This window comes from Girardinichthys multiradiatus, chromosome X, assembly GCF_021462225.1.
Source record: "Girardinichthys multiradiatus isolate DD_20200921_A chromosome X, DD_fGirMul_XY1, whole genome shotgun sequence".
Taxonomy (NCBI): Eukaryota; Metazoa; Chordata; class Actinopteri; order Cyprinodontiformes; family Goodeidae; genus Girardinichthys; species Girardinichthys multiradiatus.
This window is the reverse complement of record NC_061817.1, coordinates 10,074,198-10,089,547: the sequence shown is the minus strand read 5'-3', so window position 1 is coordinate 10,089,547 and position 15,350 is coordinate 10,074,198. Positions and strand designations below refer to the sequence as shown.

At 37.7% G+C, this 15,350-nt stretch overlaps 1 protein-coding gene across 1 annotated transcript; it reads left to right on the top strand.

Annotated features, from left to right (window-relative positions):
- The first annotated feature begins 22 nt into the window (after nt 1–22).
- LOC124863269 (neuronal pentraxin-2-like) lies at nt 23–14,011 on the top strand. Its single transcript, XM_047357583.1, has 5 exons — nt 23–743; nt 6,535–6,805; nt 7,524–7,756; nt 10,069–10,248; nt 10,700–14,011. The coding sequence occupies exons 1-5, from the start codon at nt 27–29 to the stop codon at nt 10,928–10,930; spliced, it is 1,632 nt and encodes a 543-aa protein (XP_047213539.1). The 5' UTR covers nt 23–26; the 3' UTR covers nt 10,931–14,011.
- Nucleotides 14,012–15,350: the final 1,339 nt, after the last annotated feature.

The following is a 15,350-nucleotide window of genomic DNA, read 5'->3' as shown; positions in this document are numbered from 1 at the left end:
TTATCGTTGTCATCTTGGCCGCCGGGATGGTGGCCTTCATCGGAGCGGTTATCTGCATCATCGCGGCAGTCCACACCGGATCCTCCAAGGCTGCTGCGGCTCAGCGGCAGCCCGTGGCCGATAACCATTCCCTGTATCCGGACGCAGTCGCCCAGACCCCCGCTGCCGTAGGGGGCTCTGTGCCTCGGCCAGGATCTCTGGGAGCTCTCCACGGTTCTGAAACGCCCGATTCCGAAGCACCCACCTTCAACGTCGGCCTCGGAGGGCTGGAAGGGGTCAGCGGACTGACGGGACACGATCCCGCGGTCAGTCGACTCATCTGCACCCCGGTCCCCGCCGGAAGGTGTAACACCAGGAACTTTCAGCAACAAGCGGACGACCCGTCGCTGTATGCAGGGGAAGACTGGGGGTACCTTCGGACCACCGAAGAGGAGCTCCGGAATACCGTTCTGCAGCAGAAGGACCAGATCTTAACCGACCAGAGCACCATCAAGGAGCTCACAGGAAAGCTGTCCGAGTGCGAGAAGGGGCTTGGAGGCAGGAACAGCAGCCCGGACAGACGCGGGAACGCCGCCGCGCTGGCAGGAGGGAAAGGAGCTGAGGGGGAGGCGCACTTGGAGCGGATGATGGTGCGGGACAGCGCGGATTCAGCGCCCGACAGGGTCCATCTGCTCACGGTTGGAAATGTGGATGAGCTTGAACAGGCTATCACTCAGCTCAAAGACCGCATAGACAGACTGGAGGTAAGCAGAGTGGAGAAAAACACTAATCAATTCACTAACGTATGAAATCAGTTCAGAGTTAAATTCAGATGTAATTAGAGACAATGCAAGTGTATCCTAATAATACAGTAAAATAAAAGTTAATTAGATCACTAAAAAGTTATCTAAGGACCCCAGCCGAATGTACTGTGTCTCTAATACAGTCTATATGGAGCACTATTCAGACCACCTTAACTCTTAAATTTCAGACACTAAAATATCTTTGATTCAGAGTTTGCTGATAACAAATGGTTTCTTTTTGTTAGAGATGCACCGATCAGAGATTTCTGATCACCAGTTTTACAAAACTTTTACCTGCTGAATTCGATTTCCTTTTCAATACTATAAATAACAAGATATCCTTTGTCTTTCTGAACAATTTGAAAATTAAACCGTCTTAATAATAAAAAGGTTATTGTAATAGAAAACTTTCTTTAAAACAGTTTTGGAGTTGTCTCTCTATGGATCCTGGGAAATCTTCAAATACAGTGAAATTATGGAGGTTTTTGACTGAGGTGCCCATTACTAAAGGACTACATATGGGAAGTTCCCATAACTACAGCACATCTCATTTTGACTTAGCTAAATTACTGTTATCCATACATTGTTAAAATATTAATTCACTCATTGTAAGTATAAAGAGTTTTTATAGAGTTGTTTTATCATGATCAATCATTTATTTTGTTAATATTGGAAACAGAGGCAATGTAACACAATGTGTGAGAGAGTTAAACAGGATTTCACAAATTAATCCAATAAAGACAAGTTGACATTCTAAGCCACCCTTAGCAAAAAGAATAAATTAGATTAGAAAAAATCTAATCTAATTTATTAAATACATTTTTTCTAAATTAGATTAGAAAAAAAAGACCAACTTTGCTGTAATATCTTCAGCTCCATGGTCTCCGCTGACATTGTTGCAGCAGCCTGAATCAAAAGCCATAATGTGTCTGTAGAAAATGCAGTTTCATCATTGAAAGCTTTAAACTGCTTTTCTGCTTCCTCTGACAGAAACTGAAAATATCTAACTCTTAATATCTAAGTCTCTTTCTCTCAGTAACAACTTCAACTCAGAAGAGTGTTGTCAGCATGACCTGTTGGTACCAAGGTATGGTATGTTCAGCAATCGGAAAACATCTTATTGGTTAGATTCTTAGTTTCTGGCTGGTCAAATGATCAATCCGGACAGGTTAATATTCCCAATCACCTTATTCCAATCACTGGCCAATTTATTGGTGCAAGTCTTTTTTTTTAAGTTTATTTTTTTATACCATTACTTTCACTTGTCATCATTGGATAAATTCAAGTCAATATGACTGAATCATTGTTCTAACAGTCAAGCAAGCTGGTTTGTCTTATTTACTGATGTGCCCCAATAATTCTTCTAAAAATTGAACATCCTGTTTTTATGGCTATTTTAATTTGGCCAGTCCATACTTTAATTCACTCTTGAAAACGATATTGTAACTGTTTAAAAAAATAAATAAATAAAGTTTTCAACCCATACAACCTATCAAAGGCTTGGTTAGCTCATTTGATCACCCCTAAAAACTTTTCAAACAGATTTAGACATAAAGATATCTCTTTATGTAGAAATCTTTTCTGTCTTTACCTTTAGAAATACATTTTTATTTTGTTTCATTGCAGCAACATTTTCTTATGTCTTTTATAAGAAAATTTACTTACAGGGAATTTTTGGCTCCCTGGGCTTGTCTAGGATTTCTTGTTTTGTCCCAAACCCAGGTTGAAAGGCAAAAGAAAAGGAAGAAAAAAGGAGCCCAGTTGAAAACCAGTGTGGCAAACTTTACAGAGAGATGCTGGGTTGTGTGTTTTCTCAGGCTGTTTAATACATTCTTAACCAGCTGTCAGACTGCAACTCTTGGAATTCATTTCTTGTGTCAAGAAGTTCAATATTATGATACAAATCACTTGAAAACATACCAAGCTGGTTAATTGTCTAATTGTCTTGGTCAGCCAGTCCTTGTCTACATTTAACCCAGAAACATGTTTTAAAATTAGTCTTTTTTAGACCCTTGGACATTCTGTCCAAAGTTACCCTTTAGACAAACTCTTTGAAAGTCAGGCTTGGTTTGTCAATTTGATCAACCCAAACATGTTTTCACCCACATTTAGACACAAAGACATCTCTTCATGTAGACATCTTTTAAGTTTTTTATTTATTTTGCATTTTGCTTAGATGAAATGCAACATTGTTTTTTCATTCCTTCTTAAAGACTGTTCAGGGTGGATTTCTAGGGGCTTGTCTTTGATATCTTGTGTAGTTGTAAACCTAGGCTGCGGGAAAATAGTTTATGACCAAAACAAAAATGAAAACTTTAAAAAGACAGACTTTTATAGCTGGAATCATAACACAGCTGTAATCCTGAACCTGTGCGACGAACCGTGAGATGAGTCACTTTGTTCTGTGTTTTGTTAGACATACTAATACTCAACTATCACTTTATACTATTTAACATTACCCCTTAAACGTTGTGGGACTAAAAGGTCTTCAGTTCTCGATAAAAACAGATTATCTCAGGGCTTGCAAGATAGAGGACCCCTGAATGCAGACTGGCAGGCAGCATGATGGTAAGTGCAAAACGATTTAATAAAAAACAAAAACAAACTCACTCTCAGAAGAGGCAGGAACAATACAATAAACAGACAGGCAGGACAGGCTTGGCATGATCCACAAAACAAGAAATGAGCATGATCTGAGAATGTTTCCGCGAGGAATAAACAGGACAGGTGTGTATATATGGAGTGTGACCAGGTGAAACAAGAAGTCAGATTAACTAGGTGCAGGTGAACCGGATAACGTTAATTAACAGGCAGAACAAAACATGGCTGGAGCAAAAACAGAGACTCTTGAATACAAACAAACAAAAACTAATGCATGACCAGAACCAAAAACCAAAATTGACAAAACATGAACAAGACTAAAACATGACCTGAAAAATAAACAGAAACATGATTCAAAATTTGAACTGTGAATAAGACCAACAAAAACCCCAAAACACCCACAAATCATAACAGGTCATTACACAGCAGAAGGGATTTATGAGCTACTTCCAAAGCCCGGTCAACATGCATCAGTTATAATCATGTAACTGTGAATGCCACTCAACAATAATATACACTTTAATTTGATTATTCTGCAAAGGTTGCCATTTTAATAAGGACAGTAAATGAGAACAAAAAGTCACATCTAAAGACTGGTGTGGAGTTAGAAGGAGAGAGCAGGAAGAAGAAACAAGGAGTAAAGAATACAGCAGGCCAAGATGAACCAGTCTCCGACGTGACCAGAATAAAGTGATGTAAAACCCCATTTTGGACAAAGGTAATACAATCCATAATTCATGGTATGCCTATATTTGTTAGGAGTAACAGAGTAGATGTGCATCCCTGTAGTGTAATACGCCTCCTTCTGTAATATGTAGGAGTTGCCTGTGTGGGCCATTTACTTTCTTCGGTCTATTTTCTTTATTCCACCCCACACAGACATGTAATGTCCAAGTTTGACACTTTTCAGGAAATAAGGAATCCCTTTATTCTGCAGCCCTTTTCCAAGATTGCCTCTATGGTTTTCACAGGTTTTGCTGGGTAGTTGGCCTCATTTCCTTTTTAATCAACACATTTACTGTTTTTACACCGTCTACATCAGGTATGTGCACAAGAGCTACCTGACCTACTTGAGTAGCATGAATGGATGTTGTCTACTGGCTCAGATTAAACCTGCCCAGCTTTTTTTTTCGTCTTTGGGGTTGTCTGCAATTATTTTGCTAATCATGCACCAACAACTCTCAGTGTCTTCTAGCTTCAAGCAAAGGGGGGTTGGGGGGGGGGTCATTCTTAGAAAAGGTGATGTGTTGTATTTGACCCTATTTACAAACAGAATGTAAAAATGTTATCGTAACTTATTTATATTTTCAAAAAATGCAGAGAACGTTTTGTCAACTCTGGTAAAAATGTGTAAAAAGCCTTAATATATATTTTAAGTGATGGGGTTAACATCTCACAGAGCACAGTTCAATACATTATCTTAAACTGAAAGAGTCTGTCACATCTGAAAACCTACTAGGACATATTCGCCCACCTAAGCTGACAGACTGGGCAAGGAGAGCATTAATCAAAGCAACTAGGAGAGCCATGGTAACGCTGGAGCAGCTGCAGAGATCCAAAGCTCAGGGGGAAAATTTTCCTCATAATCTCTATGATTCTACTATTAGTGGCACATTTCTGAAATCCAGCCTTGACATGGCATGTAGAAAACCACTGCTAAAAGAAAGCCAGTTGCAGTTTTCCAAAGGTCATGTAGGGAACACAGCAACCATTAGACCTTTTCTGGTCAGATAAGGCCAAATATTGGCTACATTCAAAACGTGGGGAGGAAACCAGTGCACTGAACACATCACTCCAATGTTGCAGGATAATGACCTTAAACAGACCAAGCTACAATGGAATAGTTTTGATCCAAGCATATTTATGTATTACAATGACCCAGACCTAAATCCTATACTGAACCTAAATCCGTTTCTTCCTGGTAAAAGGGAGTTTTTCCTCTCCACTGTCGCTACATGCATGCTCAGTATGAGGGATTGCTGCAAAGTTAACGCCAGTGACTGTCCATTATCTCTACATGCTCATCCAGGAGGAGTGAATGCTACAAGTCTCTGACTCGATGCAATCTGCTGGGTTTCTTTAGACAGAAAAACTTTTTATCCAATTTGAATAAATAACTGAATCTGACTGCACTGTTCAATGGTTAGGATTAATTGGAATGTATCTACCTGACTGTTGTGAATTGGCGCTATATAAATTAACTGACTTGAATTGAATTGAAGTGAATTGAATTGAGAATCTGTGCAAACACCTAAAGAAATTCTTTTGAGTCCAGGGAAGAATGGACAACAATGTCTCTAGATGAGCAAAGATGATAGATACGAAACTCAAAAGACTGTAATTGCAGCAATAATTGGTTTTCATTTATAAATAGTCATGCTGAATGCATGGCACATTTTTAAGATTTAGATTTGTATAAAAAAAAACAAAAAACTTCAATGTCCTTCAATCTCACAATAATACACTAATTCATGTAAGTCTATCAGAGAAAATTCAGCGAAATATATTGAAGTTTCTCTCTGTAATTTAGCAAAATATTAGGAGTTGAAAGGACATAAATACTTTACTATGGCACTAATACATCTGTGAGTTAAAATCAGTCTGAGAACTGGTATTTTCTTGGTTTCACAAGTTGTACTGCATTGTATAAAATCAATTCTGACATTGGAAAACCAGACCTCTGCAATATTTCACAGAGGAGCTAAGCGGTAAGCTCCTTGATGCAGCATTAAAGATTAAAACACCACAAAAGTTTGGACTAATAGTTTAAGAATGTACAGATAAACACAGTGATGATCCTATTCCCTGATTTAACCTAGATGCCAGTTACTCCAGCTGTGCAAAAACACAGCAAGATTATTCTGTTTAACAGTGTTTGGGACTGGGTGTTGTTATCATGAATACAATGATCATCTTATTTTCTAAAACCTATTCTAGATAAATCTACCACACTATAGTAAAACTGTGATAAATCTACCCCTTTATTATCCTTGGGTTTATTGTAGAGGCAAAAAACTAACTGCTTCTGCTTTACAATGCATCAAACTATACCAAGTGCCATGTTATTACATAATGTTGATAGTGGTTGCAGAGAAGGTCCCGGACTGTAAAGCTCAAATACTGATCAGCTTTCTATCTCCCTCCTCTGCAGACTGACATCGGCCCATTTTCTCACAACCGCACGGACAGCAAGTCCTCTGAAGCATCAGAGGAAGGCGGCCAGGAGAGGTCAGCTTATCTGGGGCGCAGCACCGGTTCAGACAAGCCCTGGGAGGTGGAGGACTTGGAAGAGGGGCTGGAGAGGAAGGTGGAGCTTCTGGAGAAGGAGAGAAAAGCCCTGAGGCTGGAAGCAGAGAAGCATAGACAGGAAGTTGACCATGGCATCAGCAAACTACAACAGAAAATTTTAGGCCTGGAGGAAGGTGAGCTGCAGAAGGGCAAGAAAGAAGGAAATGTGTTCATATTTCATTGCTCTACTTAATCTGTAGAGGGGGATAGTAACATAGAGATGGTAGAAATGCAGTGACCAGTGATGGGAATAACATTAATTATATTGTCCTTAACAATTCAGATTATGTTGTAATGTTATGTTGTTCTGTTAATAATTGTTCTTGAGGCAAGAACGTACATGTGAAGTAAATATTAAAAGTTCGATGTAAGTAGGCTACTTGTCTATGTAATTCCACTTAATGCAACTGGCTTGTGAAGAATTAGAAAAAAAATCTTAATTTGTAGACATATTTAAACTTTAGAAAAAGTAATGTAATAGTAACTTTCCCTGTTAACTAGTTACCTTTAAAATGGAGTAACTCAGTTACTAACAGTTACTTTTTGGGAGAAGTAGCTAGTAGCTATAACTAATTAAATATTTTAAAGTAACATACACAACACTGGCAGTGACTGATTTAATGATTACATTGTGATATAAGTTGCTAATCATAAGTAATAATCTAATTTAAGATTTGAAAGAATGACATCAGATTCCCTTCTTTTGCTTTCTGATAACAAAACTATGAAAAATATGCTTTATGTAAAATAAAAAGCTCATAATTATCTTAAAATACAACTATTAAATAATGAATATTGTTTCCTGTTCTCTTATTTTTTTCTTTCCATTCCAAATTTCCAAATGTGCTGCAGAGCATTCTTTCCCAGAGGGGTTCAGGCTGTCCTTCCCAGCTCGGACAAACTACATGTTCGCTCTCATGAGACACGCCATCCCGAAGCTGCGGGCCTTTACTGCCTGCCTGTGGCTGCGGCCGGCCGGGGTGGGAATTGGGACCCCCCTATCTTATGCTGTACCCGAGCAGCCCAACGAGTTGGTGCTCCTTCAAGGCATGCACACTCCCATCGAGCTGCTCATCAACGACAAGGTACAGGGCAAAAAAACTAAACATTAACTGCTTAGATGGAGGCATCGGCCAGGATGATAACCTTGAGTGAAAGTAACATGGTTTGATGTTATTACCACAAAGAATATATAGAGAATGAGGATTGTAGCAGTCTACTTGGTGTGCCCCCAATGTTACTCTCTTAAGCGTTAATAAAGAGATAGTAGATGGTGTCAGAGGACACCTGCTGGTTCAGAAGGGTATTTAAGCATTTTTATTAGAAATTCTGTTTTGTGGATTGAATTTGTTTTTTCAAACAAAGACAATAAAATTCAGCGCAATTTAGTAATGACCTATTGTGGCCAGAATGTTTGGTAGTTTTTGTTGGACTTTGGTGTTATCTGTTTTTGTATTGCTCCGTTATACGACTAATGTAGACAGGCAGGAAGCAGTGTGGCTTGGTGAGCAGATTTAACATAGAAAACTCACAGCAGGTTTATATATATATACATAAATACAGCTGGAACATTGTTATAGAATGGAAATGTTTAAGTTTGGCATTGCTTAGTTTAAAGTCAAAAGAGGATCATAATTTCAGATTAAGCCAACATGGTTTTAGAATTTTCAGAATATCTTTTTTCCTCAGCAAACCTCCTGAAAATATTATCTAGAAGCACATCATTTGCCTGCCAGCAGGTTTAAGGTGGCAGATGCAGGCATGGACAGGCAGGTAAAACAGGCTTGGCATGAATGGTTGATCAGAGAACTGTGATGTTTCTGCGAGGCGTAAACAGAATATAGAAGTATATATGGAGCATGGTGCAGGTGAAATGAAGAGACTGATTGCATGGTACAGGTGGACCGAATGAAGCTGATAACAAGCTGAGAGAGGAGTGAAAACAAAACATGGTTGGAACTAAATATTACAAAGACATAATCACACCTAAGAAACATAGCTAGAACATAAACACACATAAAATAAACTACAAGAATAATGAGAAAGTAAACCTAAGCAAAGAACCAAATCACCACCTGGAAAACAATGAACAGAAGCAGGATCCAAAACTCAATTTTGAGAACAAAATAAAGAGAAAGGCCCAAACCAAAAACCAAACACCCCCAAATCATAACATACTGTGTTATTTGTTTATGGGATGCACTTCATTTTTTTTTTCCTGAGACTTCAGTTGTCTTTAAATCTTTGCTACATATGATACAGAGATAAAAGCAATCTGTCCTCCCATTTAGTACCAATTTGGCCCTTTCCTACCTCCTTTTGGAACTTGTAGAAAAATCATCTTGTACTCATGCACTTAAACCACCCCATCTATGTTTATTTCTCTTAGTAGCTGATGAAATATGGGGAAAAATATCAAATGATTTTAAGCTCTTTTCAATTTTATTTATTATTACATCATTTTCAATGTCCTGATACCCATATTGGCCATTTGACTCCGATCAAATTTACGATTCCTGATGAAACTAAAAGAACTCTGAATGACCTCCTACATTATTTATTGGGGTTGTGCAACCAAATTTCCCTCCACTAGAGCATAAAAAGATCTCAAATACAAGAACAAATTGACTGAGGCAGATGGCTCCTGAGAAAGTCATGTAAAAAACAATCAAAACCACAAAGGTACCTGCCACACAAAAGGTGATCTTACCTTTGCAGGGATAACAATGAAATGATGATATTTTAGCTTCCTTGGTTAAATTAACATCAGTCATCAGAAATATTTGACTCCTCTTTATTTAGCTAACTTTGAACAGCTAACTGTGTCTGCAGGAGATTTAGAGACTTTCTAATTATATTATCTTCCTCATCTTACAAGAGTACTTGTAAAAAAGGTCATTTTTATTTTGTTATTCGAAGCGCATATCAGAGATGTGTTAATGTTATGACCTCATTTAAAATGTTCCAATGAACATCAAAGAAGGCCATGTACTTTGCATTAGCATTAAAGTAATAACATTGCTGATGAAGTGTTCGTCTGATACATTGTTCTTGTGTTTTAATGAAAGTTTAAATTTACTCTTTGAAAGCATTTGTGGGTGATGCAGAGCAGTGCTGTGATTTTTACTAGAACTCTGTGAAGTCATTGACTTGGTATGTTCCTACAGGGAACAAATTTCACTCTTGGAGACAGCAGAATGCCTTTAGCATTGTGGAGATGATTTGAATGATTAATTTAAACCCAGAAAACTCTTAGAAAGGGCATGCCATTGTATTTTATTTGTGTCTTGCTGAAATGTTGTCACCTGTAGCTGCATAATAACATGCCTAAGGTTTCAATAAGCAGCACAAAAAAACAGCTCACTGCATTGTTCTAACAACACATCCCCATATGTAGGTGGTGAAGCTGCCTCTGAATCTCTCTCAAGGGAACTGGCAGCACGTTTGTGTGAGTTGGACCCAGAAAGGTGGAGCATGGCTGGCCTACCAGGGAGGAAAGCTGAGGGGTGAGGGCCACGGACTGGCTCCTGGACATCACATCAGACCTGGGGGAGAGCTAGTCCTGGGGCAAGAGCAGGTGAGTTACACATATATAAATTTAAAAGACTAAATTAATATATGGTTTAGTTTTATTAATTTCAGGCAGCCAAAGCAGGCAGAAATTATTCGTAAAATAACCCTTAATCTGTGAAGTCCTGGGTCTTGCTTATTTTTTCGTATTGTAAAAGCTAAAAGAAAATTTATAAAAAAACCATTGGTTGATTTGCATTACAGATTTAAGTTGGGTAGTAGGGCTAATATGACAGGTTTAATTTGTGAATTTTGGTCATAAGCTACACAGTCTATAAATCCATCATTCAGAGTAAGACAATCCCTCCCCTTTTCAAATACTGCTTAAACTTCCACAGAGCCAATGGTTTGCCCAAGGCAACAAAACTGCAAAAACTGAGTCATGTCTGTTTGCAAGTAAAAGTGTTTCTCTTTTTAAGTGATCCAACTATCTAAGAGCGATTTATTTTCCTCTCCAGGATTCCCTGGGTGGAGGTTTTGATTCAACCCAGGCCTTGGTTGGAGAGCTGTCTCAGGTGGGCCTATGGGATCGGGTTCTGTCGTCTGCCCAGGTCGCCAGCCTAGCTCGATGCAACAGAGTAACCCAGGGCATTGTGATCCCCTGGGAAGAAAACAGGATTGACGTTTACGGTGGAACCACCAAAGACCCAGGGGAGCCTTGTAGTAAACACAACAAAAGCTCTCAGTGACTGATAGAGAAAAGATCTTAGAAAATATTTAGTTTAGCCAGTATCAACACTGATTCAGAATGTTACAAAAACAAGAAATTAGGGAACAAGGAAAATAATACTAGGTTATATTGACATAAAGTGGGTAGAGAGTTTGCAGTACCTTCATAATCTTAACCTTTCCGGTGTTTCCGTGTAAGTAAAAAGGTGCATTGCATTTGCATACAGCTGGAACATCGTTGTAGAATGGAAATGTTTAAGTTTGGCATTGTTTAGTTTAAAGTCAAAAGAGGATCATAATTTCAGATTAAGCCAACATGGTTTTAGAATTTTCAGATTATTTTTGTTCTCAGCAAACCTCCTGAAAATATTATCTAGAAGCGCATCATTTGCCTGCCTGTTAGCTAAAGAGTGAACAGCAAATATGCTAGCAATGGCTATTTAGCTATGTTGAAATTTGAAATGTTCACAGTAATTTTAATCAACAACAACATAATTAATTATCTAGAATTCTGACACATTTTAATAATAAAAGTAGTGAACCTTTAAAAAAATACTATGAAGTACATAATAATGCATTACAGTCCGAGCCAACCAAGCGAGGCTAATGTTAGAATGCTAACGCTAACATTGGCCTGCTAATGTGATTTAAGTGGTAAAAAATGTCTGAGTACTCTGAGTCCTCTGTTTGTCTCCTCATAAGTGGGATTATAGAGATAATGAGGAAAATATGAAATGAAACTTTATTTAAACCCATTTCTTGCTACTCTAAGGTAGAAAGAACTAAAAAAAAGTACAAAGAAAAACGAAAAAGTGTCACATGTGATTTGGGTCATTAAACTTTGTAGCTGTTTTTAAGGCAGATGATGTTAATTTTAACACATTTTCAGACAAAAACAACCAAATCATTATGTCTATCCACCCAGATTTAGGCTTATAGGCCTACTTGGGTATATCCTGGTGATGTTTGATTCATATTATTGGGAACACATAAAGGAGAATTATCAAATGATGGTTCAAACCACGTTTGAAATGTCAAATCCGCCCGCTACACCTATCCTCTTTCTAGATCTCTATTATGATCAAGATTTAGAGTGGGCACTTCAGACACAGTTGGCTAATCAGAACTGATAAGATGTTAGCTCATTCTCTCTGAACTCCCTGAACAACTGAGGAATTACTTTCTAACAGTTTTGAATGTATGAACCTATTTTTTAAAGGTGACCACAATTACAGAATCACATGTTGGCACAGATTAGACTAAGAGATAACAGTGGATTTGCTCATTTGAGTCATAAGAGGATAAACACTGCCTTGGAAATACACCCAAGCACCATTTTTCAACTGATTTTCAGAACACACTGTGCAGCACAGTGCCAAGGTTAATATCTTAATATCATGCTTTCATGTCCTATTTTACAAAATGTTTAACCTTTTCTTTAAACTACTGAAAATAGTGTCATATACCTGTCATAATTGTCTGCGCACTAAATGCCATTGTGTGCTTACATTGTTGAAAACAATTGTACTAAATTCTGTCAGTTCTAAGTCTGAGCCATTCCCAGAGAGCTGAGAGCTCTGTGTGAAAAGTGTGAAGTTGAATTGGGGCAGCTGAAATCCCTCCATTTGTGCAGCAGGCCTGGATAGGAATTATTTAAGGGCTGTGACAGCTTTAGAGGTTGGAGTCAAGGTAAGGCGATGAGAAATGTTGGAGAAAGTGTTGGGAATAATAAGTAGTGGATAGCAGCCAGAAGTAGATGATGAAAGAGAAAGGAAAACAGGAGGATGAGGAGGGAAAAATGGATACGATATGAGTGATGTTGAATTGTTTTTCTCTTCTGCATGATGTAATGTAGTACTTATAATGTGTTGCCTCTGCAATGTGTCTCAAAATAGGTCATTGCATTTAACATTCCCGCAAGGTGGCTGTGTTTGTCTTTTTTTTAAAGGCTGAGGGTCTGATATGATAAATAACAAACCTGTAACCCTTTTAGTATTAAAAACCATGCATGAACGCTACTGGGTTTTAATGTGTTGCTAAACTAGTTTTCTTTTTCTAAACCTGACTCTTAATTATTTCAGAAAATCTTCTGGTATAAACAAATTGTTCATTTCAATGTTTATAAAAAAGCTGATTTTTTTTTCAATTGCAAAAAACTATTCACGGTGGAAAGTGCCTGTCAGGGTGTTTGCACCCATGTACCATCATCGTCTTTAATATCCTGAAGATGTTTTGAGCTAATTAAGCATCTATGAGGTCCCTGGTGACATTTTAAGATTAAAGCAGTTTGATCAAAGTTTTTAAGTATTCCAGCACGTTATTTAAGGCCTCTGCACGGTGCCATGAAAGTAACACTAGAGCAAGTCAAAACCATCTTTTTGTGCCTCAGTTTGTCTTGTGTCTTTGATTTTGGATGTCATGCTTGGTGTCTGTTACACTCATGCCAGAACTTCCTAGGGCTTTTTGATTGTGATGTTGTTGTGTTTATGATATATGAAACTGTAAGCTATTGAAAATACTTTTGTTTCCGTTAAGCTTTATGATCTACGTTTATACTGTTGACTGCACAAATACTGTCATGTCCATGTCTTGTATGGTGTTATGTTGTTCTGAATATGTGCTGTGTACAAACTTTTAAATCTTTATTAAAGTAACAATTTTTTGGAGAAAAAAATGTGATCATTTGGTATCATTTGGAAAGGTATTCTATGCTGTATGAAGCATAGAGCAAACAGCTCAAAGAAAAACACAGTGAGCAAAGCCTCAGATTGTGACAGTTCCTCTTTTATTTAATGATGCACTCCAAGCAGCAAACTGTTGAGATAAGCAGATGAGCAGCAGCAACAATATCTCAAACACAGTTCTTGCCAGGCTCAATAAAAAATAATATCTACATCAAGAAAAAAAAAAAAATTACTTGCTGTATAAGCATTTTGGTGATTTTTTTTAAACCGAGTAAAATATGTTGTGATGTTAAAGAGGGAACAAAATAAATGCAAGAAGCTGTTCTGATCTGAAAGGATCCAAGATGTGTGAGTGCATACGAAATTGACGGAAATGTTCTCTCCTGCTTTGTGAACAATAAAAAACGTATTGCTTTGCTTTGCATATTGAAGGACTACTACCCTCTTGACACCTCACATGACACAGACAGGAAGCTGCAGCTGCCAGTATTGTCTCTCTTTCAAAGTCAGCATCATGCAAAACAGATTTGTTTAATCTAAAACATTACATACATGGTCTTTAATACAGTATTGCAAGCTGTTCACATAAAAAAAGACACAATTTTTAAAAAGTGGCTGTGCAATCTGGAAGTGGGTAACAATTACAGCGACTAGAACAAAAACTGGTATCAGGAGTTGAGCTTAGTTAGGGTGCTGAATACTGATCATATAAACATCTAAGCATAGTGAAATATTGTATGGAAGTACTCAAGTTTAAGTACTTCAGTAGGATTCAGGACATGCAGAATATATGCTTTTTACTTTACTGTCAAACACACAAACATTTTTGAGGTGTTCCTAAATATTTGTAGTACACATTTAGCTAAATAGCTTAAAATTTAAGAAAATGGTACAAGGCTTAGACACAATAATGTTATCTACTCATACACAACAACAAACAGACTCAAATACATCTGTTTCTAAAATTGTTATGTTAAAGTTAGGCACAGTAAAAATTTGAATTATTTCTTTGGAAGCAATACATAAAACAGCCTTTGCCTTTCTAAATCTGTCAGGTAACTTTGGTGATAATAGAAGCTACTTTCCCAGAACCTTCAGGTTACTTTTTCCACAACTTCCAGGTTATTTTTCCCAGAACCTGCAGGTTAGTTTCTTGGATCTTCCTGATCTGTGGACCGGTCAAAGGGACTGCACCTTGGTATTTTTCCAAAATATACAAGTTTTCTCTCCAGGAACCTTTAAGTTACTTTCCATAATTATACAGGTTACTTGCCTCAAACTGGATGATTACTTTTGGGGTTTTGGTAACCTAAAGTCAGTCATTTTCTACTGCTTCTTCCATAGTGGGTCGCTGGGAACCTGGTGCCTATATCCACACTGTAATAAACAATTATGGATTTTTGTCAGCTGAGCTTATTTAATCAAGTTGTCTGTACACATTACGCCATTGAACTGATTAAAATCTGTAATAAGAACGTCAGCTTAAAAAGAGAGAAGAAACTACAAATAATCCATTCTGCACACTTATGAAAAATAGTTCCAGTTGTAATCCACTGAACACGCATGCGCCACTACGTAACGCCAACTGTCACATGGTACACTCGTCAGAAAAGTTTCAGAATGATTTGCCGCCATCTTCTTTTTCGCTGGATCTCTCATCCTTCCAGAGTAAGAAGACTTTAATTCGATACTTTATAGGATTTATTTGAGAACACTGTTTGATTTAACTATGTTTTTGTTTTAAACAGTCATCTAA